The 26,978-nt window shown below is 39.0% G+C and overlaps 1 protein-coding gene across 3 annotated transcripts in view; it reads right to left on the bottom strand.

Annotated features, from left to right (window-relative positions):
* SLC16A10 (solute carrier family 16 member 10) overlaps positions 1 to 26,978 on the bottom strand; it is a 119,965-nt gene that overhangs the window by 41,168 nt on the left and 51,819 nt on the right. For all 3 annotated transcript variants that reach the window (XM_054505501.2, XM_045865325.2, XM_064598005.1), the window contains exons 2-3: positions 8,187 to 8,331; positions 5,582 to 6,044 (exon numbers count right to left, since the gene is read on the bottom strand). In XM_054505501.2, the coding sequence (XP_054361476.2) occupies positions 5,582 to 6,044; positions 8,187 to 8,331 (608 nt within the window). The remainder of the gene's footprint in view (positions 1 to 5,581; positions 6,045 to 8,186; positions 8,332 to 26,978) is intronic.

Below are 26,978 nucleotides of genomic sequence, written 5' to 3'. Positions count from 1 at the left end.
AAAGTAATTAAATCATCACCCTCGTATTGAGGATGGAGCACTTCAGGTCAATGAAAAAAGTTAATAGTCATTGTCATTCCTAGACATTTATCAGTCATCTCACTGATGTGGCCCTGTGCCTACCAAAGCAGACTTTTGGTCAGACTATGGCTCTGAATCCTACCCTACTCTTACACACTCCACCTACGGCTCTTTGAGATTTTCAGCTGCTACCCAGTAGGGCAGACACCAACTCTCTAGCTTTCCTAATTAATGGGGATGGCCACAAAGGGTTCCTATTTCCTCCTTCCATATACTTACAATAGTGACAGAGACAGAGAAATTTCTCCTACTTATCAAGTGACAATTTCAACATATGCAAATAAAGCTGTGGGTCAAAGCAAAACACCAATTCTTTACTCCATTAACAGATGACATTAGTGTCAATTATTCTGAGGTTTGCAGAGTTTGAGTTATTAACTGTTTAATGAATATGAATACCATCAGGTCCTATAAAATGGGAAAAATGGGGCGCCTGGGTGGCTCAGTCGTTAAGTGTCTGCCTTCGGCTCAGGTAATGATCCCAGGGTCCTGGGATCGAGCCCCGCATCAGGCTCCCTGCTTGGCGGGAAGCCTGCTTCTCCCTCCCACTCCCCCTGCTTGTGTTCCTGCTCTCGCTGTCTCTCTCTCTCTGTCAAAGAAATAAATAAAATCTTTAAAAAAATAAAAATAAAAAAAAATAAAATAAAATGGGAAAAATGTATAAATGTGCAGAATGTAAAAAATCATTATGGCATCAAATAGAGAATTTTAAAGACTGAAATGGTGAGAAAATGAATATTGCTTATAGAGTGTTGCTTTAGACTTACCTGTGCACTAGGTATTGTGCTAGGTGTTTGGGATCTCTCACTGAACAAAACAAAAAGATCCTTAGCCTCATGAGGTTTATATTCTAGCAGAGATATACACAGAGATAGCAAATAATAATCATAATAAATAAATTAATCATAATAAATAAATTATGTAATATGTTAGAAGGTATTAGGTGCTATGGAAAAAGAAAAAAAGCAGTGTGAGCGGGGTTGGGAATGCTGTGGGTGGGGAGAGGGAAGAAGGGAGTTTTAACCAGGTGGTCAGGGTATGCCTCAGTAAAAGGTGAATAGCGGGGTGCCTGGCTGGCTCAGTCAGAGGAGTGGGCAACTCTTGATCTTCGGATTATGGGGTTCAAGCCCCACGTTGGGTGTAGAGATTACTTAAAAGTAAAATCTTAAAAAAAAAAAAAAAAAGGTGAATAGCAAACAGGGCAGTGTGGCAGGAGCAAGGGAGGCAAAGACAGAAGACGAGATCAGACAGGGAAGAGGAGCCAGATGATAGAGTACCTTATAGACATGAGTTTCTACTCTCGGAGAAATGGAGAGCCCATGAAGGATTTTGAGCAGAGCGATTTATGTGTTGAAAGAACACTGGTGGCCTCTATATAGAGAACAGACTGCAGCGGGCAGGGAAGTTAGCAGGGAGACCAGTTCCGAGGCAAGTGCACGGATCCGGGCTAGGGATGATGGTGGCCTGGTCTATGGGGTGGTAGTGAGGATGATGAAAGGTGGTCAGATCCTGGATATATTTTGAAAGGAGAACCACCAGAATTTCCAGACTGGATCGGGAGTGTGGTATGAAAGAAAGAAGAGCCAACGATGAATCCAAAGTTTTGGGCCTGATTACTTAGAAGGATGAAACTGCCATCTCCTGAGATAGGGATGGCTGGGGGCAGAGCAGGCTTGTGAAGGGGTAAGACCAGGACTTCAGGGTTGGACATGTTAAATCTGAAACACCTAACAGTCATGCAAGTGGAAATAAGTAGGCAGTTGGTTCTAAAAGTCTGGTAGAGAATTCAGGAAAGAGGTCTGGGTGAGAAATACAAATTTAGAGTCACTGGCATATATCCAATGTTTGAACTGAGGAGACTGGATGAAATCACCAGTGGAATAAGTAGATACAAAGATTAGGGAGAAGCTCTAGGACACACTGATATTAAGGGTCAGGTGAAAAAGGAACCAGCAAAGATACTACGGGGTGATGGAGAGGTAGGAGGAAAACTGAGAGAGTACTATGCTTCTAGAAACTAATGAAGAAAAACTGGATAAGGAGAAGCCATAAAGATGTAGCCTAGAAACAAAGCAAAACGACTCTCAGGCAAAAGGGGCAAATAATAAAAACTGAAGCAGATGCTACTAACATGGTTATTTAGAAAGTTAGGCTTCACCTAAATTGATCTATAAGATTTGTACCCTCACAGTGGAGATTATAAGTGGGTAGGCCTAAAAGAGAGATCATTTGACAGCTTTCAGGAAGCAATATGATTCCTCATCTTTAAAAGTCAACTACTAGGGGCACCTGGGGTGGCTCAGTTGGTTAAGCATCTGCCTTTGGCTCGGGTCATGTTCCCGGGGTCCTGAGATCGAGTCCTGCATTGGGCTCCCTGCTTGGCGGGGAGCCTGCTTCTCCCTCTCCCACTTCCCCTGCTTGTGTTCCCTCTCTCACTGTCTCTCTGTCAAAAAAATAAATAAAATCTTAAAAAAAAAAAAGTCAACTACTAAAAGACAAAACCTCCAATCCTGCTTTAAAAGCAAGACTGACACATATTCTCTCTCAAATCATCATGTATAGTCTAACAGGTAAAAATCTTAGAATTTTTAACTTAATCACTTAGTTCCCTAGTTGATTAAGAATCTGAATTTAACACCAAATTTCATGCTCAAGGCCCAACTCCAATCCTGTGAAGCTTTTACTAACCACTTTTCCAAATGGGTATCATCTTTCTCCTTTGGCTCTTTTATAGCCCTCACTTAAAAACCACTCAATTGGCAATCACATGGTCTTTAAAATAAAATACCTCTCATTTTTATACCAGAACTGGATAGATGCTTTACAGACATTTTCTCTAATCCTTACACCAACTCTACAAAAATTGGGTTTACCCCTATTTTATAGATGAAGAAACTGATTCTCACAGATGTTACTCAAGGTCCTGCAACTAGTCAGGGACAAAACCCAGATCCGTCTTAACTGCAGAGCCCTTACCTTTACCCAAGATACAACACTGCCTCTGGAATAAAAGTGCCACACCAGTTATTACCAACCACTATTTCTGTGACCCCAGGCAAGTTTTTAAATCTCTCAGTTCCTCAGTCTTCTCATCAGTGAAATGAAAATGTTACATCACAAGTACTCCACTGCTGTGAAGATTAAATAAGATAATGTATGTAAAAATTACCAACTATAACAGCTTTTATTACTACATTTACTAGATTTTATGCTCTTTCGACAGGTTCTTATACTCCCATCTGTATTCCCTTCAATACCCAATAAAGGGTTTAATATGAATTGAACATCTACTTGTGTTTGGAAGATGACAGGAGACACCTTTTCCTCCTCTAAGAGGAAGCCTGGATCCATGAAGCCTGGATTAAGTTAAGGATCCACAATCCAAACCATAATTTACAACAGTGACAAACTCTGTGCACCCATCAAACACAGGATTTAAACAGCCCATGCGGCATTTAGCTGTCTGGTGTTTCCTCTCCAACATGGCTTCCAGTGCTCTACCAGTTTGACAAAGAGAAAAGCACAAATGAAAAATATCAACACCTTTGTTAAGAAAACATGCCTGGAAGGAGAGAAAGCAGAAAAAAGACCTGGTTTGTTATCAGAGTTAACAGAGACCTTATTGTTCTGTGTACTAGCTGATTTACAGCCTCCTGATGACAATAATATAATACTGTCTGACTCATCCTTCATTATGAAATTTGATTTACTTTAAGAAGACGACGACGACCAATTAACATATTTGTTAAATTTCCTTAGGCAGAGTCATTTCACTTAACATCTTTGAATGGGAACCAGAAGTCGCTTAACATCTTGGCTAATGATGGATCTGTCTTCCAGCCTGAGCAATGTGGGCTAATACTGTTTATTTTGCCTACTTCACAGGTTTTTTGTGAAGGTCAGATGAAATAATAGATGTGAAATTATTTTACAAGTTATAAATATGTTACCAGAAATAACTACACAGTCACCCACCCCTTATCCTTAGGCAAATGTCTGGTATTAACAAAACTGAGATACTGATTTCTCTGCATGTGCTCACTTTGTAGCACCAAAGAAAAATTTTTTAAAAATCTTCTTATCTTTGAGAAGGACACCACAAGTGTTTTAACCATAAAAGCTACAGAAAAGATAGTTGATAAAGTAGACCCTTCCAACAACGGATCTATATTCTAACAAAAAAAATAGCTTCAGATGGTTTAGATATGCCTTCCTAAAAGTGTGAAAATGGACTATCAGGTCAAGATGTAGCCACACACTACATAGGTGACAGGGGTCACACACTAGGGCATTTTACCTAGTACCTCAGTCTCTGCAGAATGCCAAGTGACTCAAGAGTACTAAAAACTATTCCTTCTCCCTGCCTCCCATTGGTCATCCCAGTTGCTTCTTCAACACTTGTGCTAAAATGAGAATAAGAGGAACTGAGAAATCAAAATTATTCTTAGATCCAGGACTGCTTACCATTCCTCTTCCTGTTTCCTTGACTTAATTCCTTTCTGAATTCAGCATAAGAACCCACAAAGAGTTGATGACATAGTTTACTAGCTGACTCCTTGAACCCAGAATTCCTTGAGCTGTTACCAACTTCCACCAAAACTTTAAAATTGCATGAATGTCCAAAAGTAGACTAAAAGCTAGAAAAGATCCAAGTTCATACACATATTGTACAGATAAAAGTGTATCCTAGCATCATTTTTATCATTTATCAACCATGTTGAACTGTAAATACATTTTAGCCACAACAGTAAGAAAAACGGAAGAAACATAAATAAGCACTTTGAGCAAATTTCGCCAGGGGCAAATACTTCAGATACTGCTAATTCTTGTATCAGTATCAAGAGGCTTAAATTTGCCTTTGAGATAGAAGTAAACAATATAAATTGCTTGAGCACTTGAATTCTTAATTTCCTGTGAAATCTTGTTCTCCCCACATTTCGAACTTGCTACCATTTCTCTCATTTCAGTAATTCCTCTGAAAAGAATTCCCATTCTCCCAGAAGTATCCCACAAGTAGATGTAATGCTTCTTTGTGCCAAGGCCATTGGCTTTTACAGTTTACCTCATTTCTGTACCCTTTTGTCAAGAAGTAATTGATGTTGGCAAAATCACTGCACCATCTTTGTCCCTGATTATGATTTGTAAGCTACTTAGAGAAAATGTGACCTATTAAGTTTTTGTATTGATGACATCCATTCTAGTATTTTCGCCATCCTTTTTTTTTTTTTTTTTTTAATTTTTAAAAGTTGTTTCTGTTTATTTAGGTTTGGCAATTTTTAAAATACCAATGCACACCACGAAACATACCCTCTATTTAATGATCTGCTGGATGTGTTGACCTTGTCTTAAGGGACCCTGAATTTCGAGAGTCCCTGAATTACCACCAGGATAATGCTTAAGGCAAGGCCAGCTTCAGTGTGATCTATCTTGCTCTTCTAAGAACTTTTCCTGTATGAAATAGTAATACCCATTACCAGCAAAGCAAAAGAAGCGTACTCACCAAGTGAACATAAGGCACAAAGTATCCAAAAAGTGCAAGTGGTATTCCAACTGCCCAAACCGCGTAAGCAGTCCCCTTGAAGATGGCAAAATTGAAAACTTTTTGTGGAGGACCAAACTTCCTCCTGGAAAACAGGGAGAATCTGTGGCCTCCTTTGGTTCCACTCTCTTTGTCTCTGGCATTTGGAACAAGAGGTCGGTAAGTGAAGCTAGCCAGAAAGAGAATAAACGTGAAGATGCAGAGGCCCCTCAGTGTGTGGAAGAGGCCCACGCTGTCAGTCAGGACCCGTAACAGGAAAGGCAGCAAAATTGTGAAGATGCTGCTGCCGGCGGTGACGATCCCATTCACCAGTCCGAGGCGCTTCTTGAAATAGTGGCCCAAGATGACCAGCGAAGGCTGGTAGGCAAAGGAGCAGCCACAGGCAAACAGGACTCCATAGGTGAGGTACAGAGGCTCAATGGAGCTGTATAAAGATGAAAAAGATGGAGGAGCGGTCGTTATTCGTAGCGAGTGCTTGGCAGAATAAAACCTCACAGCAATGTGGGTATTCAGTTCATCAGCCTATTGTATACAAGGAAAGACTTACCAAAAAGAGGTGATAAACTTAATACATCAAGAATAGGACACTAAAAAGATGTTAATTCAACCTGAATGGATAATAAAATGCCTCAAGTGTGTGAAAAATGACCAGGAAGGCCATCTGAGATGTTGTCCCTCCTTCCTCTCTCCATGGAGTTCCGGTGAGCCGAGCAGCCCTCGGTGGCAACTGCTGTGCTCTGCACAGCTCAGAAAGGACAGGGCCGGGAGGGGCTTCAGCAAGCCCGACAGTGATGAAACTAACAAAAAACCTCGTCTCAATAAAAGCTTTGAAAAATTATACTTTTACAATGAAAACTCATTATTTTATTTTTACTGAGATTTCCCAGGCACTTACCAAGCAATCTATTCAAAGGAAAAGCTGCATTTGAAACTTTCTCCCCAAGGTTATGTCAGAAACATTTGCACAGAGAAGCAGTTGTACCTCATTTTTGTTGGCCTAAGGGCTGTAGACCAACCTTCACCCCTGTATTGCGCGGTTCTCAGTGTTGTGCAAGATAACAAGAAATGATACTCTGACTGCAGAAAGACTTCGTGAAGTATGTTATTAGTGATCCCACCTTGTAAGTTTTAAGGCCATGTAGACCTCAAAATAATAACAAAAGATTAAGAATTTTATAGTTTAACCAAAAATAATTACACATCTCTTATGAAGGTCAAGGATCATATTATTACATTCTTTGAAACAATTAAGGTAAGGACTAAAAGAAAACTGAAGTTATTTCTTTTGAGAAGTCCATTCAAAAAGCTATATATCAGTAGTAAAGGCAAATTATTTATTAGAAACTAACACAGATAAAGTTGGTTAATAATTAAATTTTGAACAATAATACTAGTCTAGCAATATGCTAAGGTAATCATAAGGAACTCTAGCATCTGATAAAATCAAGGCATGTTGGCAATCCTCTAAGATGCCCTTTCCCCTCTAGTCACCCACAGCTAGCACAATCTCCAAAAGGGTCTCAAGAGTCACTTCTGGGCTCTCCTGAATTAATTTTACCTCATTCTGATCACCCTTTACTGAATCTCTACTCTATTCCATATCATATATTTAGCAGCTATACATTCCAGGTACTTGGTGAAAAAAAAATATTAAAAATGTGAAAATGCCCTTCTCATAATCTGCTTAGTGAAACAAGACATCTACCCCAAATAATAATATAGAAAATATAAATAATACTTTATTCATTCTGCCTCAGTTTTTCCACGTAACTGCAACTTACTTCTTAAGGTGCTATTTTTATTTAGATCTATTATACATTTCTCTGCCTTTTTCAAAGCATATGTTAAAAATAGTACTCACAACACAGTATCATCATGAACATCTATATCTGAACAATTATTCTGCAGTATTGTAAAGCTGTCAGTTGGAAAACCAGACAGCCATGGATATAATTCGGAAACACTTTCTTGCACACTATTTTAAATACTAAATGCTGGGTGATATTAGCTTCATATCTCTCCTACAGAGTAAAGCACATAAGCACAAACGATGGCATTTTCACTGCTGCTGAGCCTCTTTTACTTCTAAATTTTCACCTCAGTAACAGCTCGTTCCAACTGCTGAAGTTTGACAACTGAAGAAGTGCAATTTAAGTCAGTAAATAACAATTATGTTAGTGTAAAAAGGATTCCGAGCAGGAATACTGATGTGACCTGGAGTTGCTAGAGAAGGCTCTCCCAAGAAGGCAGAACTTGAACTATAGGAAAGTGGGTTCGACACCTGGAATTTATATCACATTTCCCCTTGCGCCTCTGAAAGCTTGGTAGCTTCTGATCAGTGGGTGAAAAACGAAATTGAATGAAAAACATGAGAGAGCTACAAGCAAAAACATTCAAATCATGAAGCTCTGACTTGCTGCTCTGGATAACACTGTTTAAGTCATACTGCTTAAAGCTTATGCAGTGAAAAGGAGGGTTTTTCCTTGTAAACAGCAAAGTTTCTGAAGGAACGACTCTATGGTATCTAACAGTTCTTGAAAAGCAGCATGAAGAACCAAGTCCTTACCTTACAAAAGAACTGGACATGAGTCCAATGAATCCAACAGCAGCACCCACAACAGCTGTCTTCCGACAACCAAACATGTCTGTGAAGACACTGGCTATTGGGCAGCAAAAGAAAATCATCCCCATGGACAGAGAACTTACCCATGCTGTAAAAGAGGGACAAAAGGGACATTATGATATGGCAAAGTGCACTTGTCCTTATCCCATAGGATATAATACATATTTAGAACAATATTAGTGCAAAAAAAGCTATTACTTTTTGGAATGGGAGGGAGTTGGAATAAATTAGAAGCAAATCTGAATCACAGCTCAAAGGACTTGCCAGTACTAATTATAACTAGCACAGCAATTATTTGTGTTTAACTGAATTCTTGAGAAGTTTGTATTCTTAATCAAATCATTCTCCTATACCCAAACACTATTAATCTCTAACCTGTTATCTATGGTTTTAAGAAATTTCTATCTAGTCTATGGGAAGAAAGTAATTTTTTATTTTTTTTTTTAAAGATTTTATTTATTTGACAGAGAGAGACACAGCAAGAGAGGGAACACAAGCAGGGGGAGTGGGAGAGGGAGAAGCAGGCTTCCCGCTGAGCAGGGAGCCCGATGCAGGGCTCGATCCCAGGACCCTGGGATCATGACCTGAGCCGAAGGCAGACGCTTAACGACTGAGCCACCCGGGCACCCCTAGAAAGTCATTTTTTAAAAAATGAGTTATATTGGGGCGCCCGGGTGGCTCAGTCGTTAGCTTCTGCCTTCGGCTCGGGTCATGATCCCAGAGACCTGGGATCGAGCCCCGCATCGGGCTCCCTGCTCAGCGGGAAGCCTGCTTCTCCCTCTCCCACTCCCCCTGCTTGTGTTCCCTCTCTCGTTGAGTCTCTGTCATATGAATAAATAAAATCTTTTTTAAAAAATGAGTTATATTTAGGAATGCATGCCTAGGTGGTCGAACTGAAGAAATGATGACCACTGGAAGTCAGGATAGTAGTTAACACTTAGGGGTAGGAAATAGAATTATAATCATTTGGAATCAGTAGTTAAGAACTGAACATCTGCCTAGAGTCTGGGCTTAGTTCTTGTGCTAAGGGAATCAAGACATAACAGGTAGACTATTTGTTGACCTGGATAATAGTTTCTGGGTATCACTTTATTTATGAAACCACATACACACTTTTTTCTTTTTTTCTGTAAGTATGTTATCTTTCACACACACAAAAAAAACCCTTAAGAATCAGAAGTCATAATTTCCTATCTGACTCTGTAAAAACTACAACAAAAGGGAACCAAAAAAAGAGAAATAAATACTGAATACAAATTAGGGTAATTTTCTACCAAAGAAATGAGTGATCTCAAAAGATATTAAGTCTATAAATTCTTCTTAGAAAGTATAAAAAACGAATGGGACCTAAGTAAATGTGGGCTAAACAACAAACAGATTTAGGTCCAAATCCCTTGGCCATACAACTACAGTATCTCCTTAGGCAAGTCACTCCCCCTGAGTCTGCTGATCTTGAAAGAGGATCTAACACCTTCCTTTCTTCCCCAACCCCAGCTTTGTCCCTTTTCATGACCTCTTCCCCTCTTCCCTTGCTGCCATACTCTCTACAGTAGGGATGGGGAAGAGAGAAGCTGGGACAAGGAAGGCAGACGCCATCATAAGTGGTCCTGCCAAAAGACCTGTCGGATCATGTTTGAAGCTGACTCTCTTCTCAGATGCACTTTTGTGGGTTCTTCAGAGTCTCACCTCAGAGACCTTCTGGCTCCACTGACAAGAATAATTCATTTTCCTCCTGGCTTTCTTGCTGTTACTTAAAAACCCAACTGTTGTAGCTTCATTGTCCTTGTAGGCAGTGTATCTGGGCAGGAATCAAAACTGCTCCAGACTGCCCCTCTCCTGCACTAAGCTTGCCTCTGATGTACAGGAAACATTCATATTGCTTTGCCCTGACAAATGTGGGAGTGTAGACAAATTCCAACACAATCACCTCCTGGATAGCTTTGCCGATGGGAGCAGTTAGCCAGCTATAGTTCTCTCCTTGTTGGATTTTTTAGGAGATTCAGACCCCAGTCCTCTGGGCCCCCTAACTGAAGAGAACTCTTTAAATCTCTAAATGGTCCCTCTCAAGTTCCCCTCACTAGATATCAAGTGAGAGAGCATGCACCTCTACTTCTCCTACGTGATAAAAGAAGCCATAGCATAATTTTGTGGAAGAATCCTCACAAAATGTTCTTCCTTGACCCATAAGTGTCCTTCTTATGTGTTTTAGAGCCTCTAATTGGTTCTTGAAATATGTCACTTTTGAATTTCACACTATTGTACCTTAGTGTCTTGGCTAAAATCCCAACAGCACATTCTGTTATGATAATAATCAACAACAGATGAAGTTAGGTCCATCTTCTGATCAAATTCAAGAAGAAACTAATTCTTAAATGAATAATTACTTGCCATTGTTAACTCATAAAATTTCTAGCTTTTACAAAGTTTTAACATGGCAGCCCAGAGAATGCAAGGTCTTATGGGTTATGATACACATCATAAAAATAAAAGACTGCTATTGTCTTTCACCCCTGTGAAGTCTGTGATTATTAATAAAAACTCAATAAAGTTTTGAGGTAATGTATTTGTATACTCAGAGATGATCTCATTTAATCCCCAAACCTCTGTAGGTAGGTACTCCTATTAAGTTCATTTAACAATTGAGAAAATTGGGTGCCTGGGTGGCTCAGTTGGTTAAGCGACTGCTTTCGGCTCAGGTCATGATCCTGGAGTCCCTGGATCGAGTCCCGCATCGGGCTCCCTGCTCTGCAGGGAGCCTGCTTCTCTCTCTGACCCTCCCCCCTCTCATGTGCTCTCTCTCTCTCATTCTCTCTGTCTCAAATAAATAAATAAAATCTCTAAAAAACAAAAAACAATTGAGAAACTGAAGTACATAGTCACTATACCCAGCATGGTAAAAATTTTTATTTAAAAAACACGCAAACAATGAATCATGGAACACTACATCAAAAACTAATGAAGTACTATATGGTGACTAACATAACTAACTAAACAAACAAACAAATTAATTAAATAAAGCAAACTAGCCCAGTCCCTTGATGGAATTCAACCAAACACCTGCACAGGGTTTCCTATTATTGTTGAGAAAACAGATTTTTTTTTTTTTAAGATTTTATTTATTTATTTGACAGAGAGCGAGAGAGCACAAGCAGAGGGAGTAGTAGAAGGAGAGGGAGAAGCAGACTCCCTGCTGAGCAGGGAGCCTGATGCAGGGCTCAATCCCAGCTCAATCTCAATCCCTGAGATCATGACCTGAGCCAAAGGCAGATGCTTAACCATTTGAGCCACCCAGGTGCCCTGAAAACAAATCTTTTTCAATGGAAGAGGTGCTATTTAAGTTATGGAATAGCAACACTCTCTCCCTTCCTATTAAAAGTGCCATTTCCTTCAAGGCACTATCCTAGGCTGTTGATAATATAAAAACAACCAAGAGATTTCTCTACCTTCCAATAATTTTCAATCTAGTAACATATATGCAAACAAAAGTCCAATCAGAACACCACATGGAATATAATAACTGCCTTAAGAGATACAGATGTCAAAAAATGTATAATAAAGTCTTTAGAATATGTTTGTATACGTGTGTGTGATATTAGAGAGAGACATCCAGGAAAGGGCACATTGGGGAATCTTTTTCAAAAACACCTGGAAGCTTTCCAATTTTCCCATTCAGATCCTGTTTCCTACTCCATACCAAGAATCAATCCTCAGCTCTCAGTATATGGCCAAAGTGATGCACATCACTCAAAGGAAGTGTTAGGTTTAATATAGAAGAAGATTTTCCTGCAGGGGTGCCTGGGTGGCTCATTTGGTTAAGCGTCTGTCTTCAGCTCAGATCATGATCCCAGGGTCCTGGGATCGAGCCCTGTGTAGGGCTCCCTGCTCAGCAGGGAGTCTGCTTCACCTCTCCCTCTGCCCCTCCCCCCCTCATGCTCTCGCTCTCAAGAAATAAAATCTTTAAAAAATAAAAAAAGATTTTCCTGCATATTAAGTAAAATAAAGGTGTTATAATTATGCAGATGTAAATGATTGCAAGTGCAAAGTGTTTACAATTGAAAATACTCAAAGGGAAGAACTACTATAGTTCGTTTAAGGTTGATATTCTTTTGCCCTTTTTTGGTAGCTCCAACCCCCATTTCCACTTGATCTTGGCCTCTTTCAAGACATCTTTGCTCTGTAATATTTTAACATTGGTCTAATAGCTTCAAATAAAATGCAACAATAGTATACAAAACTGAGATTAAAATGCAAAATATTATTTAACAAAGTCCCAATGACTCTTGGGGCATAGAGCTGTCTGGAAACTACACAAAAATTCAAGAATGAGTAGACTGTACTTGACTTGACCATTTCATTGCCATCCTAAATTTTATTTGGTAGTTATATTTCAACTAAGGAGTGGTTTTTAAATTATTTGCTTTTGAGGCACTTAGGTGGCTCAGTCAGTTGAGCGTCCAACTCTTGATTTTGGCTCAGGTTATGATCTCAGGGTTGTGAGACTGAGCCCTGTGTTTTGCTCCGTGCTCAGCAGGGAGTCTGCTCGAGACTCTCTTGCTCTGCCTCTCCCCCCACTCACATGTGCACACTCTCTAAAATAAATAAATCCTTAAAAAAATTATTTGCCATCAACTTCTGTTAATAGAATCAGAGTAAAGTGGTCAAGCAAACCCTCCTGCAGAGAACAATTATAATGTGTGTGTTGAAAAAAAAGTATTTAAACACAGGAAAATGTCTAAAACAGTCAGAAGGTGGAGGAGAGTTTATCCTTGGAAAGCTGAAACTGAAAGAATTAAAAATTTTAAGTCTGTGGGTTTTTTTGAGAATCAACAAACTATACAGGTGCTGGATAGGCTAGTTAGAGGCCAGACTAAAGAAAAGTAGCAGCTAGAGAAAAAGAAAAGCAGCAGCTAGAAGCTGTAAGAACTGGACAGAGATTATCACCTGCTGCACATCATGGAGTGACAGTTTGCAGTTTGAGTCTAGGCAAGCTAACTGCCTACTAGGAAAAAAACTCAATAATCCCTGGAAGAACACAACAGAATCAGAGCCTTACTTCAAAATATATCTACAATATATGTGTTTCAACCTAAGATTATTAGACATTCAAAGAAATAAGTAATATTAATTGACCCTGAATGGGCTAGATATTGCATTTAGCAAAGACTTCAGAATGTTTATTATAAACATATTAGAAGTACAGAAGGATAACATTTCCAAATAATTAAATATAAAGTATAGTCTTAGTGAGTGTGCAGATAGGGAATCTCAACAGTGAAATGGAAACCACAAAAGAAAAGGAAACTCTAGGGGTGAAAAGCCAATAACTGAAGAATGCATTCATAGGTTCACTAGCAGATTGATAACAAAAGATAAAAAAGAATATGGAAATCTGGGGACGCCTGGGTGGCTCAGTCAGTCAAGCATCTGCCTCTGGCTCAGGTCGTGATCCCAGGGTCCTGGGATCAAGTCCTGCATCGGGCTCCTTGCTGAGTGAGGAGCCTGCTTCTCCCTCTGCCTGCTGCTCCCTGTGTGCTCTCTCTCTCTCTCTGACAAATAAATAAAATCTTTTAAAAAAAAGAATATGGAAATCTGAAGACAGGAAATAGCCAATATCAAGAAGAGAGAAAAAAAAATAGTGAATAAGATATTAAATAAGAATGAGTCTTAGAGATCTGTGAGACAAAAATCAAAAGGCCCAACATATGTACAACTGAAGTCCTAGAAGGGAAAAAGAGAAAGGAGCAGAAAACATATACGAAGAAATAATGAGTGGACCCCCCAAAATCACAGATTTTGTGAAAAACATTACCTAAGAGATCTAAGAAGCTCAAAGAACCTCTTAGCAAACCACTCCTAATCACATCAGAAACTTCACAATGCCAAAGACAAAGAGAAAATTTTGAAAGCAGCAAAAGAAAAAAATGATCTATTATATCCAAGGAATACAACGATACCATTATCAGTTGGCAACTCATAAGAAATAATGGAGGACAGAAGACATTGGAACTGTCATATTCAATGTGCTGAAAGATGAAAAACTGTCAACCATGGATTCTATATCCAGCTAAACTATCCTTCAAAAAAATGAAGATAAAATAAGAACATTTTTAGATAATAAAAACAGAGAATGTGTCACTAGGAAACTTCCCCTACAAGAAATACTAAAGAGACTGGTTCCGGCTGAAGGGAAATGATACCAGCTGGCAACTTGGGTGCAAAGGAAGGACTGAAATACACATGCACGTGCTTTTTCCATATAATTTATTTATAAAAACTTATATGACTGTTTAAAGCAAATTATAACACTGTATGTAGATGTAGTATATGATAACAACACTAAAAATGAAGATAAATGTTATATACTATTGCAGGTTTCCTATATTTCACCTGAAGCAATGTTGTATTAACTTGAGATGCATTTGGGTAGCTTAAAGATGCAGATTATAATCCCCAGAGAAAGCATTAAAAAATAATGCAAAGAGATATAGCTAAATGGTCAACCGAGAAATTAAGATAGATTACTAAAATTCTTTGATTAATGGTTAAGGCAGAAGAGAAGGAACAGAAGAACAAAAAACAGATGCAACAAATAGAAAACAAATAGCAAAATGTCAGACCTAAATATGACCATATCAGTAATTACATTAAATAAAAGTAGACAAAAGATTCTAATCAAATGGCAAAGATTATCTGACTAGATTTAAAAAAAAAACAAGAACCAATTATATCCTGTTTAAAGAGATGCTTTTAAATACAAATATCCAAATCAATTGAAAATAAAAAGATGGGGGAAAATATGCCATGTAAATAACCCTAAGAAGGCTGGAGTGGCTCTACTTGTTTTAGACAAAACAGATTAATAAAAGAAGTATTACTAGAAACAAAGAGGGATATTTTATAATGATAAAAGTGTCAATGCATCAGGAAGATATAACAATGATAAATTTATATACACTCAATAACAGAGCTTCAGTAATATAGGAAGCAATAAAATTTGATCCCTACTTTACACAATATTTTAAAATTACTTCAAAATAGATAAAACTTAAATGTGAAGCTTAAAACTATGAAACTTCTAGAAGAAACACTGGAGGAAATCTTTGTGACCTTGGGTTAGGCAAAGATTTCTTAAATACAATATTAAAAACAATCCATAAAGTAAACATCATTAAAACTAAGAACTTCTCTTTGAAAGACACTTTTTAAAAAATTTATTTATTCAAATTCAATTAACATATATTATTGGTTTCAGAGGCAGAGGTCGGTGGTTCATTAGTCTTATATAATACCCAGTGCTCATTACATCACGTGCCCTCCTTAATGTCCATCACCCAGTTACCCCATCCCCCCACCTCTCTCCCCTCCAGCAACCCTCAGTTTGTTTCCTACGCTCAAGAGTCTCTTATGGTGTGTCTCCCTCTTTGATTTCATCTTGTTTTATTTTTTCCTCTCTTCCCCATGATCCTCTGTTTTGTTTTTTAAATTCCACATATGAGTGAGATCATCTAACAACTGTCTTTTTCTAATGGACTTATTTCACTCAGCATAACACCCTCCAGTTCCATCCATGTTGTTGCAAATGCCAAGGTTTCATATTTTTTTGATGGCTGAGTAGCATTCCATTGTGTGTGTGTGTATACATATATACATATATATGTATATATATACACACATATATGTATATGTGTGTATATAGATATATATGTATATGTGTGAATATAAATATATATACATATACACCACATCTTCTTTATCCATTCATCTGTCAATGGACTTCTGGGCTCTTTCCATAGTTTGGCTATTGTGGACATTGCTGTGGTAAACATTGGGGTGCAGGTGCCCCTTCGGATCACTACGTTTGTATCTTTGGGGTAAATACCCAGTAGTGCAATTGCTGGGTCATAGGGTAGCTCTATTTTCAAACTTCTGAAGAACCTCCATCCTGCTTTCCAGAGTGGCTGCACCAGCTTGCATTCCCACCAACAGTGTAAGAGGGCTCCCCTTTCTCTGTATCCTTACATCTGTTGTTTCCTGACTTGTCAATTTTAGCCATTCTGACTGGTGTGAGGTGGTATCTCATTGTGGTTTTGATTTGTATTTCCCTGATGCTGAGTGATGTTGAGCATTTTTTCATGTGTGTGTTGGCATTTGTATGTCTTCTTCGCAGAAATGTCTGTTCATGTCTTCTGCCCATTTCTTGATTGGATTATTTGCTATTTGGGTGTTGAGTTTGGTAAGTTCTTTGTAAATTTTGGATACTAGCCCTTTATCTGATATGGAAAGACACTGTTAAGAGGATGAAAAGACAAGCCACAAACTGGGCAGAAAGATCTGCAAATTATGCACCTAATAAAGAACTTATATCTAGATTATATAAAGAATTCTTAAAACTCAATAAAAAGCATACAGCCCAATTAAAAAATTGGTAAAAGATCTGAAAAATCACTTGACAAAAAAGATATATAAATGGAAAATATGCATATGAAAAGATGCTCAACATCACTAGTCATAAGGGAAATGTAAATTTAAAAAATAATGAATCGTGGTGATGGGTATTAAAGAGGGCACGTATTGAATGGAGTACTGGGTGTTATACGCAAACAATGAATCATGGAACACTATATCCAAATAAATAAATAAATAAATAAATAAATTTATTTTAAAAAAATAATGAAAAACCACACACGCCTATTAGAATGGCTAAAATGAAAAGGACTAATCATACAAGTGCTGGGGAGGACATAGAGCAACTGGAACCTGCAACTGGAACCGTCACACACTGCTACTAGGAATATAAAATTGTTCAATCACTTTGGAAATCAGTTTGGGAATTTTTTTTTTTAAGTTAAACTACCCCTATCACATGACCCAGCCATTCCACTCCTAGCTATTTACCTAAGAAAAACAAGTATACAAAAACTTGCACAGACATTTATGGCTGCTTTATTTTTAACAGTCAAAAACTAGAAAGAACCTAAGTGTTTAGAAATAAGTGACTATATAATCAAAGTAAGGCATATTCATATAATGGAACACAACCCAGCAACATAAACAGGAGTGAACTCCTGATAAATACAACAACATGGATGAATACCAAAATAATCACACTCAGTGAAAGAAGATCAAGAGTACATAAAGTACGATTCAATTTATATAAAGTTCTAATAGATATGGATTAATCTATAGGGACAGGAAGCACATCAGTGTTTACCTAGAGGAGGGAAGGAGCTAGAGGAGGGATTACCAAGGGGCACAAAAAAACCCTTGAGGGTGACGGTTATGTTCATTAGCTTGACTGTAGTAGTGGTTTCACTGGTATATACATATGACAAAACTCATCTAACTACATACTTTAAACATAGTTTATTACATATAAATTACACCTCTATAATGCTGATTAAGAAATGAACCCATGTGGAAGATTTCAACAACAACAAAAAATAGATGTCATAAAAAGCAAACACATAAAACAAAACTAACAGAACTAGACAAATCCACAATCACAGCTGTATATTTAGCACATCTGTCTCAGTAGTAGAAATAAGAAGACCAGGGTGCCTGGGTGGCTCAGTCGTTAAGCATCTGCCTTCGGCTCAGGTCATGATCCCAGGGTCCTGGGATCGAGTCCCACATCAGGCTCCCTGCTCCGCGGGAAGCCTGCTTCTCCCTCTCCCATTCCCCCTGCTTGTGTTCCTGCTCTCGCTATGTCTCTCTCTGTCAAATAAATAAATAAAATCTTTAAAAAAAAAAAAAAAAAAGAAGAAGACCAAAAAAATCATTAAAATATAAAATTCTGAGGACACTATAAACCATTTTAACCTGACATTTATAGAACACTATATCCAACAACAAATGCCAGGAAAAGTGTTAATCACCAATGAGGGTGGGGTTGAGACAGATGGAAAAGAGAACATTTCTGGGATATCTCCTAATCCATGGAAAGCACCTGCACAGAATTGTCATTAGCTCCTCGGCAATCCTGTGAGGTATTATCTTCATTTTAAAGATGCAGGAAAGGGGCGCCTGGGTGGCCGTCGTTAAGTGTCTGCCTTCAGCTCAGGTCCTGATCCCAGGGTCCTGGGATCAAGCCCCGCATCGGGCTCCCTGCTCGGCGGGAAGCCTGCTTCTCCCTCTTCCACTCCCCTGCTTGTGTTCCCTCTCTCTGTCAAATAAATAAATAAAATCTTAAAATAAATAAATAAATAAATAAATAAATAAATAAATAAATAAAAATAAAGATGAGGGAAAAGAGATTACGGGTCCTAGGCAACTTGCCAAGGTTATATAACTTTGGTGGGATTCAAACTAAATATCCAGGTTGGAAACACAAGTAAGATGACATGCCCAGGGCTCGTGGGTGGCTCAGTCAGTTAAGCATCTGCCTTCAGCTCAGGTCACGATCCCAGGGTCCTAGTTGTAGCCTGCTTCTTCCTCTCCCTCTGCCACTCCCCCTTGCTTGTGTGCTCTCACTCTCTCAAATAAATAAAATCATTTTAAAAAAATTTAAAATAAAGAAGACATGCCCAAGAGTCCTTCATTAAAAAACACCCACAAGGCACACACAGCCAGGCATTATGTTTGAAGTTGTGGATAAAAAGTTATCCCTTCCTGAAGCTCACAATCTAGCTAAATTAAGACAAAATCCAGTGAATTCACAGTTCCAGGCATCATCCTCTGTTCCAAACACAAAGTGATACAGTTAGATACAATTAGATACAAAGTAATACAATTAGATACAATTAGAATATACATATATATTTTTTAAATGATTCAAAAAAGACCCAGTCATGGGCTACAGACTACCTGCAAAAAGGGATAGGCTAGGTTGGGCCTGCTTTCTGGAGTCCAGGTCTAGAAGCAGGCATTGGCCATTGTTAAGAGGACTAAAAGTACTCCCTGTGAGACAGAAGAAAGCCAAGCTCACTGACAAAGGCCAGAGCTGGAATGCCCCCACACCTTTTAAAAAGGAGACTGGAGGCAAGACTGGGAATTTAGTGATTTCTATCCAGATTAAAGATTTAGAATCCTACAAGCCTCTAGGGGAAGGGAGGATACAGCCTCAGCCTCATGAGTAGGCCTGAAACAAGGTCCCAACTGGCTCTCTGGCTGGTCTGCGAGATTTTGTGTTACTGTGGAACAAGAAGCTTAAAAGACCTTGTTCTAAACTGGGAATTTAGAGAGCCCAGAGAAGACCCATTAGAGAGGGAGGGTGAGGAAGGAGGGAATCAAACAAAACAATATATTTCCCACTCAGAATGATTCTGTAAACTCAAATTCAAAAAAATTGAAGTCAGTCCCATGCTAACAAAGACTACCAACAAATTACCAATTAGCAAATAGTCACTCCAGATGAAATTAATTCTGTAGACCAGTGTGACTACCACTCCAAAATGAGGATGTTTAGAACTTTCAAAGAAATTAATAAAATAATATTTTCATTAAAAAAAAAAACACTATGAAACAGGGGCGCCTGGGTGGCTCAGTCATTAAGCATCTGCCTTCAGCTCAGGTCATGATCCCAGGGTCCTGGGATCGAGCTCCACATCAGGCTCCCTGCTCTGCAGGAAGCCTGCTTCTCCCTCTCCCACTCCCCCTGCTTGTGTTCCCTCTCTCACTGTGTCTCTCTCTGTCAAATAGATAAATAAAATCTTTAAAAAAAAAAACAAAACTATGAAACAAGCAAAAATAAAACACAGGAAAGTACATTAAAAAAAGTATTAATTAGAGGGCGCCTGGGTGGCTCAGATGGTTAAGCGTCTGTCTTCAGCTCCTGTCATGATCCCAGGGTCCTGGGATCGAGTCCCACATCGGGCTCCCGGCTCAGCGGGGAGCCTGCTTCTCCCTCTGACCCTCTCCCCTCTCATGCTGTTTCTCTCTCGCTCGCTCTCTAAAAAATAAAATCTTAAAAAAAAAAAGTTATTAATTAGAAATCCTGGATATGAAAAAATAGCCACTCAAATACAAAAATTCAATACATGGAGAAAACTTTATTCCAGATTGCAACCTAAATATGAAAACTACTTTTAAGATTTTATTTATTTATAGGGCGCCTGGGTGGCTCAGTCGGTTAAGCGTCTGCCTTTGGCTCAGGTCATGATCCCAGGGTCCTGGGATCAAGCCCCACATCGGGCTCCCTGCTCAGCAGGACGCCTGCTTCTCCCTCTCCCGCTCCCCCTCTCTGTCAAATAAATAAATAAAATCTTTAAAAAAAATAAAAAATTAAATTAAAAAAATATTTTATTTATTTGAGAGAGAGAGAGAGAAAAAGTGAGTGAGAGAGAAGGAGCAGGGGGAGGGGCAGAGGGAGAGAGAGAAAGATTCCCTGCTGAGTAGGGAGCCCAACGTGGGGCTCGATCCTGGGACTCCAGGATCATGACCTGAGCTGAAGGCAGTCGCTTAACCAACTGAGCTACCTAGGTGCCCCCCACCAAAATATCTTGAACTCATGATAGAAAAGTATTTCTAGTCATAGGCACAAACCATGAAGAAAAATATGGATAAAATTTACAATTCCTATGCAAAAAAGGACACTAGAACCAAAGCAAAAAGAAATGAGCCACAGGATGGGAGATCATGGTAGGGCATATAAGTAGTAAATTATTATCATTTGCATTTATAAAAATAGATTATAAATCAATAGGAAAAAAGACAACCCAATAGAAAAATGGGCAAAAGAGTTCAGAGGAAATACAGAGAAAAGAAAACCCAATAGCCAATTCACATTTACAAAGATGCTCATTAGTAATCAGAAAAATGCAAATTAAGAGAATAATAACAGACCATAATTTGGCAAATAAGAAGTCTGACCATACCAAGTTTTAGTGAGGCTATGGGACAATGGGAACTCCTGTGCATACCAACATCAATTGAAATAACCATTGTGAATAACAATTTGGCAACATCTAGGAAAGCCAAGGACATGCATACTCCACATTCTAACAATTCCACTCCCACTTATGTACTTCAGAGAAATTTTATACATGTGCACAAGAAGACCTGAATAAGAATGTTCACTGAAACGTTGTTGGTAATAGTAAAAAAATGGCAACAATCTAAATGCCTATCAGCATTAGAATGAAGAAATGTTGGGGTTAGTATCTAATGGAATACAGACTCACACATGTAGTATAATACATAATGGGAATAATAAAAGCAAATTCAGCACAGTGATTACCTTCTGGGAAGGCATAGGCGAAGATTAGAAATAAAGAAGGGGGTACACAGGTGACTACAATTGAGTCTAATATTTTACATTTTAAAAAGGAAAAAATATTAGAATCTGAGTACTGAGTAGTAGTTATATAGAACATACATTTGTTGTATTATTCTCTACATTTTTCTGTTTGTTTGAAATATTGAATAAAAAAAGATAAAGTTAGTTTTCAGATCCTCAAAGGTTCCTCACAAGTATTCCTCTAGAATACCAGAGGAGGTAGAATAACTTTATTAAAAAGGGCTAACAGGGGTGTCTGGGTGGCTCAGTCGTTAAGCGTCCGCCTTCGGCTCAGGTCATGATCCCTGGGTCCTGGGATCGAGCCCCGCATCGGGCTCTCTGCTTAGCAGAGAGCCCGCTTCTCCCTCTCCCACTCCCCCTGCTGTGTTCCCTCTCTCACTGCCTCTCTCTCTCTCTGTCAAATAAATAAATAAAAATCTTTAAAAAAAAAAAAAAAGGGCTAACATATGGGGTACCTGGTTGGCACAGTGGGTTGAGCAGTCAGCTCTTGTTTCAGCTCAGGTCATGATCTCTTGGGTCGTGAGATCGAGCCCACGTAGTTCTCCAAGCTCAGTGTAGAGTCTGCTTGAGATTCCCTCTCCCTCTCCGTCTGTCCCTCCCACTTGTGCTCTCTCATTCAAATGTTTTTTTGTTTTTTTTTTTAAAGGGCTAACATAGGGAAAACAATTTCAAACTCCTTCCATTTATAAAGCTCACTATAAAAATGACAGACTAGGGCGCCTGGGTGGCTCAGTTGGTTAAGCAACTGCCTTCGGCTCAGGTCATGATCCTGGAGTCCAAGGATCGAGTCCCACATCCGGCTCCCTGTTCGGCAGGGAGTCTGCTTCTCCCTCTGACCCTCCCCCCTCTCATGTGCTCTCTCTCATTCTCTCTCAAATAAATAAATAAAATCTTTAAAAAAAAAAAAATGACAGACTATTCTGGCAAAATTGAAATCTTCAAATCCCATATATTCCACTGCTCTGGAATTAAAGCTTCTCTTCACATTACATCATTAATAGTTCTGTTAAAACATCAAATATATATTTAAATAAATATTCAAAACACTGAATTAAAAATATATCAAATAACAATAGAAGAGCTATTAACCAGAAGTGATGGAGGCATCACTTCTGCATAGCCATTTCATGGTGCTCACAGATGAGAAAGACTTTTTTTGTGGGAGGGGGGGAACCTTTAAGTTCCCGGGTGCTGGCAGTTAGGAGCATAGTTCTAACACTTGCTGTGGCATATATCTGCCTTAAAACTACAGGTAGTTTGAGGTTATATTTTATGGTTTCACTGATTCTGCGTGGCTACTCGTATCTACAACTCTTGGAAACCCCATTCTCAAATAAAATAAAAATACCCAAGTCTTATCTCAACAGTAAGATAAAAACTTGAGACTTCTCTTTTTTATTTTTTAAAGATTTATTTATTTTATAGAGAGAGGGAGCATGAGTGGAGGGAGGGGCAGAGGGAGAGGAAGAAGGAGAGAAGCAGACTCCGCACTCAGCGGGGAGCCCCACACAGGGCTCAATCCCACAAACTTGAGATCATGACCTGGGCCAAAACCAAGAGTCAGATGCTCAACCAACTGAGCCACCCAGGCACCCTTGTCTTCTCTACTTTTTTAAAAGTAAACTTTTTAGAATAATGTTAGGTTTATAGAAAAGTTGTGAAAACAGTACAGAGAGTGCCCATATACTCCACATCCAGTTTCACCTATTAACATCTTACATTATTACGGTAGATTTGTCACAATTAATGAACATTGATACATTATTCAGTCTATACAAAGTCCATACTTTATTCATATTTCATTAGTTTTTACTTAATGCCCGTTTTCTGTTCTAGGATGCCACTTTATATTTAGGCATCATGTCTCCTCAGGCTCCTCCTGACTGACAGTTTGTCTGACTTTTGTTTTTGAAGACCTTGACAGTATCGGGGAGTACTGATCAGGTATTTTGTAGACTGTCCCTCAGTTGGGATTTGTCTGATATTTTTCTCATGCTTAGACTACAGTTAGGAGTTTTGGGGAAGGAAGACCACAGAAGTAAAGTGCCATTTAATCACATCATATCAAGAATACATAGTATCACAATATGACTTATCACTTTTGATATTAACCTTGATCACCTGGATGAGGTAGTATTTGTCAGGTTTCTCCACTGTAAAGTGTACCTTCTTTCCCCCTTTTTCATACTGCATTCTTGGAAGTCACCAAGCACAACCCATACTTAAGGGGTAGGGAATTATGCTGTACTTCCTTGAGGACAAAGTATCTATCTACATAAATTATTTGGAATTCTTCTGCACAGGAGATTTGTCTATTCTCCCACATTTACTTATTTGCTCAATCATTTATTTATATAAGTATGGACCAATGGGTATTTATTTTATACTTTGACTTACAATCCAATACTACCTATTTATTTTGTTGGCCGTTGGAAACTCTTTCACTTGGCTCCTGTGACCCTTTGACATACCCCAAATATTGTGGAGGAGGTTTTTTTGTGGATTTTGCTTTGTTTTTTTGAGCACTTCCTGGCTTTCAGGTACTGTGAGATACTCCAGGCTCATTTTATATATTTTCTGCCCCAGTCCTAGAATCAGCCACTTCTGTAAAGAGCCCTGGTTCCTTTCAAAGAATGGTATTAGAAATCAAGACCTGGGTGCTTAATGTGCTTGTTGCTATGTTTCTAGGCCCTCTCATGTCACAGAGCTAGGTAATGCATGTATGCACATCAACCCACGTATATACCTATTTCTATAAATACTTCCTATACGTAACCATCCAGATCTACATTAAACTAAACAAATTCATATCAATTCCTACAACCCTAATCCATTATCACATAAATCATCCTAGCCTTCTCCATTGCTTGTCTGTAACCTTCCAGATAGTTGAGTTTGTGGGTTTTGTTCTTCCCACTCTTAACTTAGGTTGACAATTGCAGCCTCTAATGCAAAGTTCTCACTCCGATTTATTGAAACTCACACTACGAGTAATGAACATTTGGGGTGCCTGGGTGATTCAGTCGGTTAAGCATGTGCCTTGACTCAGGTCATGATCCCAGGGTCCTGGGATGGAGGCCCTTGTCAGGCTCCCTGCTCAGCAGGGAGTCTGCTTCTCCATCTCCTCCTCACTTGTGCTCTCTAATAAATAAAATCTTTAAAAAGAAAAAAGTAATGAACATTTTCTAACCTTACCATAGTTCAAAGTAGAAGATAAAACCCTGCAGCCCACAGCCATAATGCAGTGTGCCAATCATACAGCTAACTGAGTCTGCTTAGGTTTCTCAATCTCCACGAGAGGATGCCGACCTGACAGGCTGCTAGTTTGATCTCTAAAGGAGATGAATCCAGTGTAATTCAAAATAAAATACCCACAGTACAAGTCCTAAACTCCTGGGCAGCTCTTATCAAAAGCCCTGTTGAAAGCAATGACATTTAAAGATGGGGAAATTGTGCAGTATACTCTCCATGTTACCCTTAGATTAGGCCAGACCTGGAACCTGTGAACTCGGTCAGATTACACAGGCCCCTGATGGCACTGCTTTCAGATTTGTCTTTTTTTTTTTTTTTTTTTTAAGATTTTATTTATTTATTTGACAGAGAGAGAAACAGTGAGAGAGGGAACACAAGCAGGGGGAGTGGGAGAGGGCGAAGCAGGCCTCCCGCTGAGCAGGGAGCCCCATGCGGGGCTCGATCCCAGGACTTGGGATCATGACCTGAGCCAAAGGCAGACTATTAACAACTGAGCCACCCAGGCGCCCCCAGATTTGTCTCTTGCTGTCACAGCCTCAGCTGTTAGAGAGACACTTAGAGAAACTGCCTGATGAAATCCATTACATTTACATCTACCATAAAGGTAAAGCCAACATTCTTTCCTTCATTCCTCGGTGCTTCCTACAAGAAGCTAAGGGTTAGGAAACCCTTCATTTGCTTGAGTAATAAGTAAATTCTCTCCTCTTTAACCACCTCCATCATGCCTTCCTTTTCATTCTGGTTGCCAGAAGCCTAGATCCATTTTTGTTACTGCATTATAACAATACAGGCCCTTAATGGTTTACGTATTAATTAGGTAATATTTTCCCCGGTCTTAACCACCCACCATATATTTTCAATGGTTCCTGATTTCTTATTTTCTGCTCCTATCTTACCATTTTATTTGTGTAGTGTTCCATGCTTCTGAAAACCACCTCAAATCCTTTGTGGAATGAGGTAGCATAAGTTAATACACATATAATCCTATTATTACCATACTTGTTCAAACTTGGCAGTAATGACAGGATTAATGGCCTATAGTGGGCAACTTGGTTAAGAGGAAAATTTTTTACTATGTTCTTATAGAAGAGATCGAAAAATATTCTCCAAAATACAAAGAAAATAAACAACTGTTCTTTCCTTGAACATCATTTTCTTATAAGACACTAATGACATAATTTTAAATTCCAGGCCACCAAGAAAAATACTTTTCTAATTAGATCCCCGTCAAACATCCATTTCTGTGTAGCTCTTCTCCACCATGGTGAATTTTTATCTCTTTTCTTAACCGCAAGAACTATACAGGTAGTGGCTACACCAAGAATTAAAATCAGACCTAATAACGGGCAGTAGGTACACTAAAAATATACTCAGGACAAGCATCTTGTCTTTGTAAGGAGAAAGGAAAACTAACATTTAGTGAGTACCTACTATGTGGCAGACAATATGTGGAGCACTTTATTTTTTTTTTTTTTAAGGATTTATCTATTTGAGAGAGAGCATGAGAGGGGGGAGGGTCAGAGGGAGAAGCCGACTCTCCGCTGGGCAGGGAGGGGGATGCGGGACTTGATCCCGGGACTCCAGAATCCATGACCTGAGCCGAAGGCAGTCGCTTAATCAACTGAGCCACCAGGCGCCCTACGTGGGGCACGTTATATATACCACTTGGTTCAATCTTTGAAGCAACCCCAGAATATAGACAATATCCCTGTATTACAGTGTCTGAAATAGCCAAAGCTCAGGGATTAAGTGATTTGCCTAAGGGTACTCAGCTATTTAAGTGGAAGCCTCTAGATTTATACCCCATACTGTCTGGTCTAGAGCTCTGCTCTGTCCATTCCTTCACCCCTTGTAAACAACCATACTGCTTTTATGAGCTCTCATCAGGGCACCTAAGCTAGGGAACATTTTAAAGCTAGGAGAACAAGATAGTAACCCTTCAAGAGGATGATAAGGATCCATAAAAATGCTTCTATGGAAGAACAGGTTAGAGCCAAGCTTATCCAACTGGCCTTCAGTGTTCTCTCCCTCTTCTGCTTCTGCAGCACTTACAGTTGGTACCACTCACTGTCACCGACCCAAGGTTCTTTACCCTGTGCATTGTCTACACACACACACACACACACACACAATCTTGTCTCTCCAAGTCTCAATTTCTTTTTTTTTTTTTTTAAGATTTTATTTATTTATTTGAGAGAGAGACAATGAGAGACAGAGAGCATGAGAGGAAGGAGGGTCAGAGGGAGAAG

This window comes from Mirounga angustirostris, unplaced genomic scaffold, assembly GCF_029215605.1.
Source record: "Mirounga angustirostris isolate CCGP_5_RB_7025 unplaced genomic scaffold, mMirAng1.0.hap1 SCAF_8, whole genome shotgun sequence".
Classification (NCBI taxonomy): Eukaryota; Metazoa; Chordata; class Mammalia; order Carnivora; family Phocidae; genus Mirounga; species Mirounga angustirostris.
Note: the sequence above shows the minus strand (reverse complement) of the source record. Positions and strands in the feature narration are given on the sequence as shown.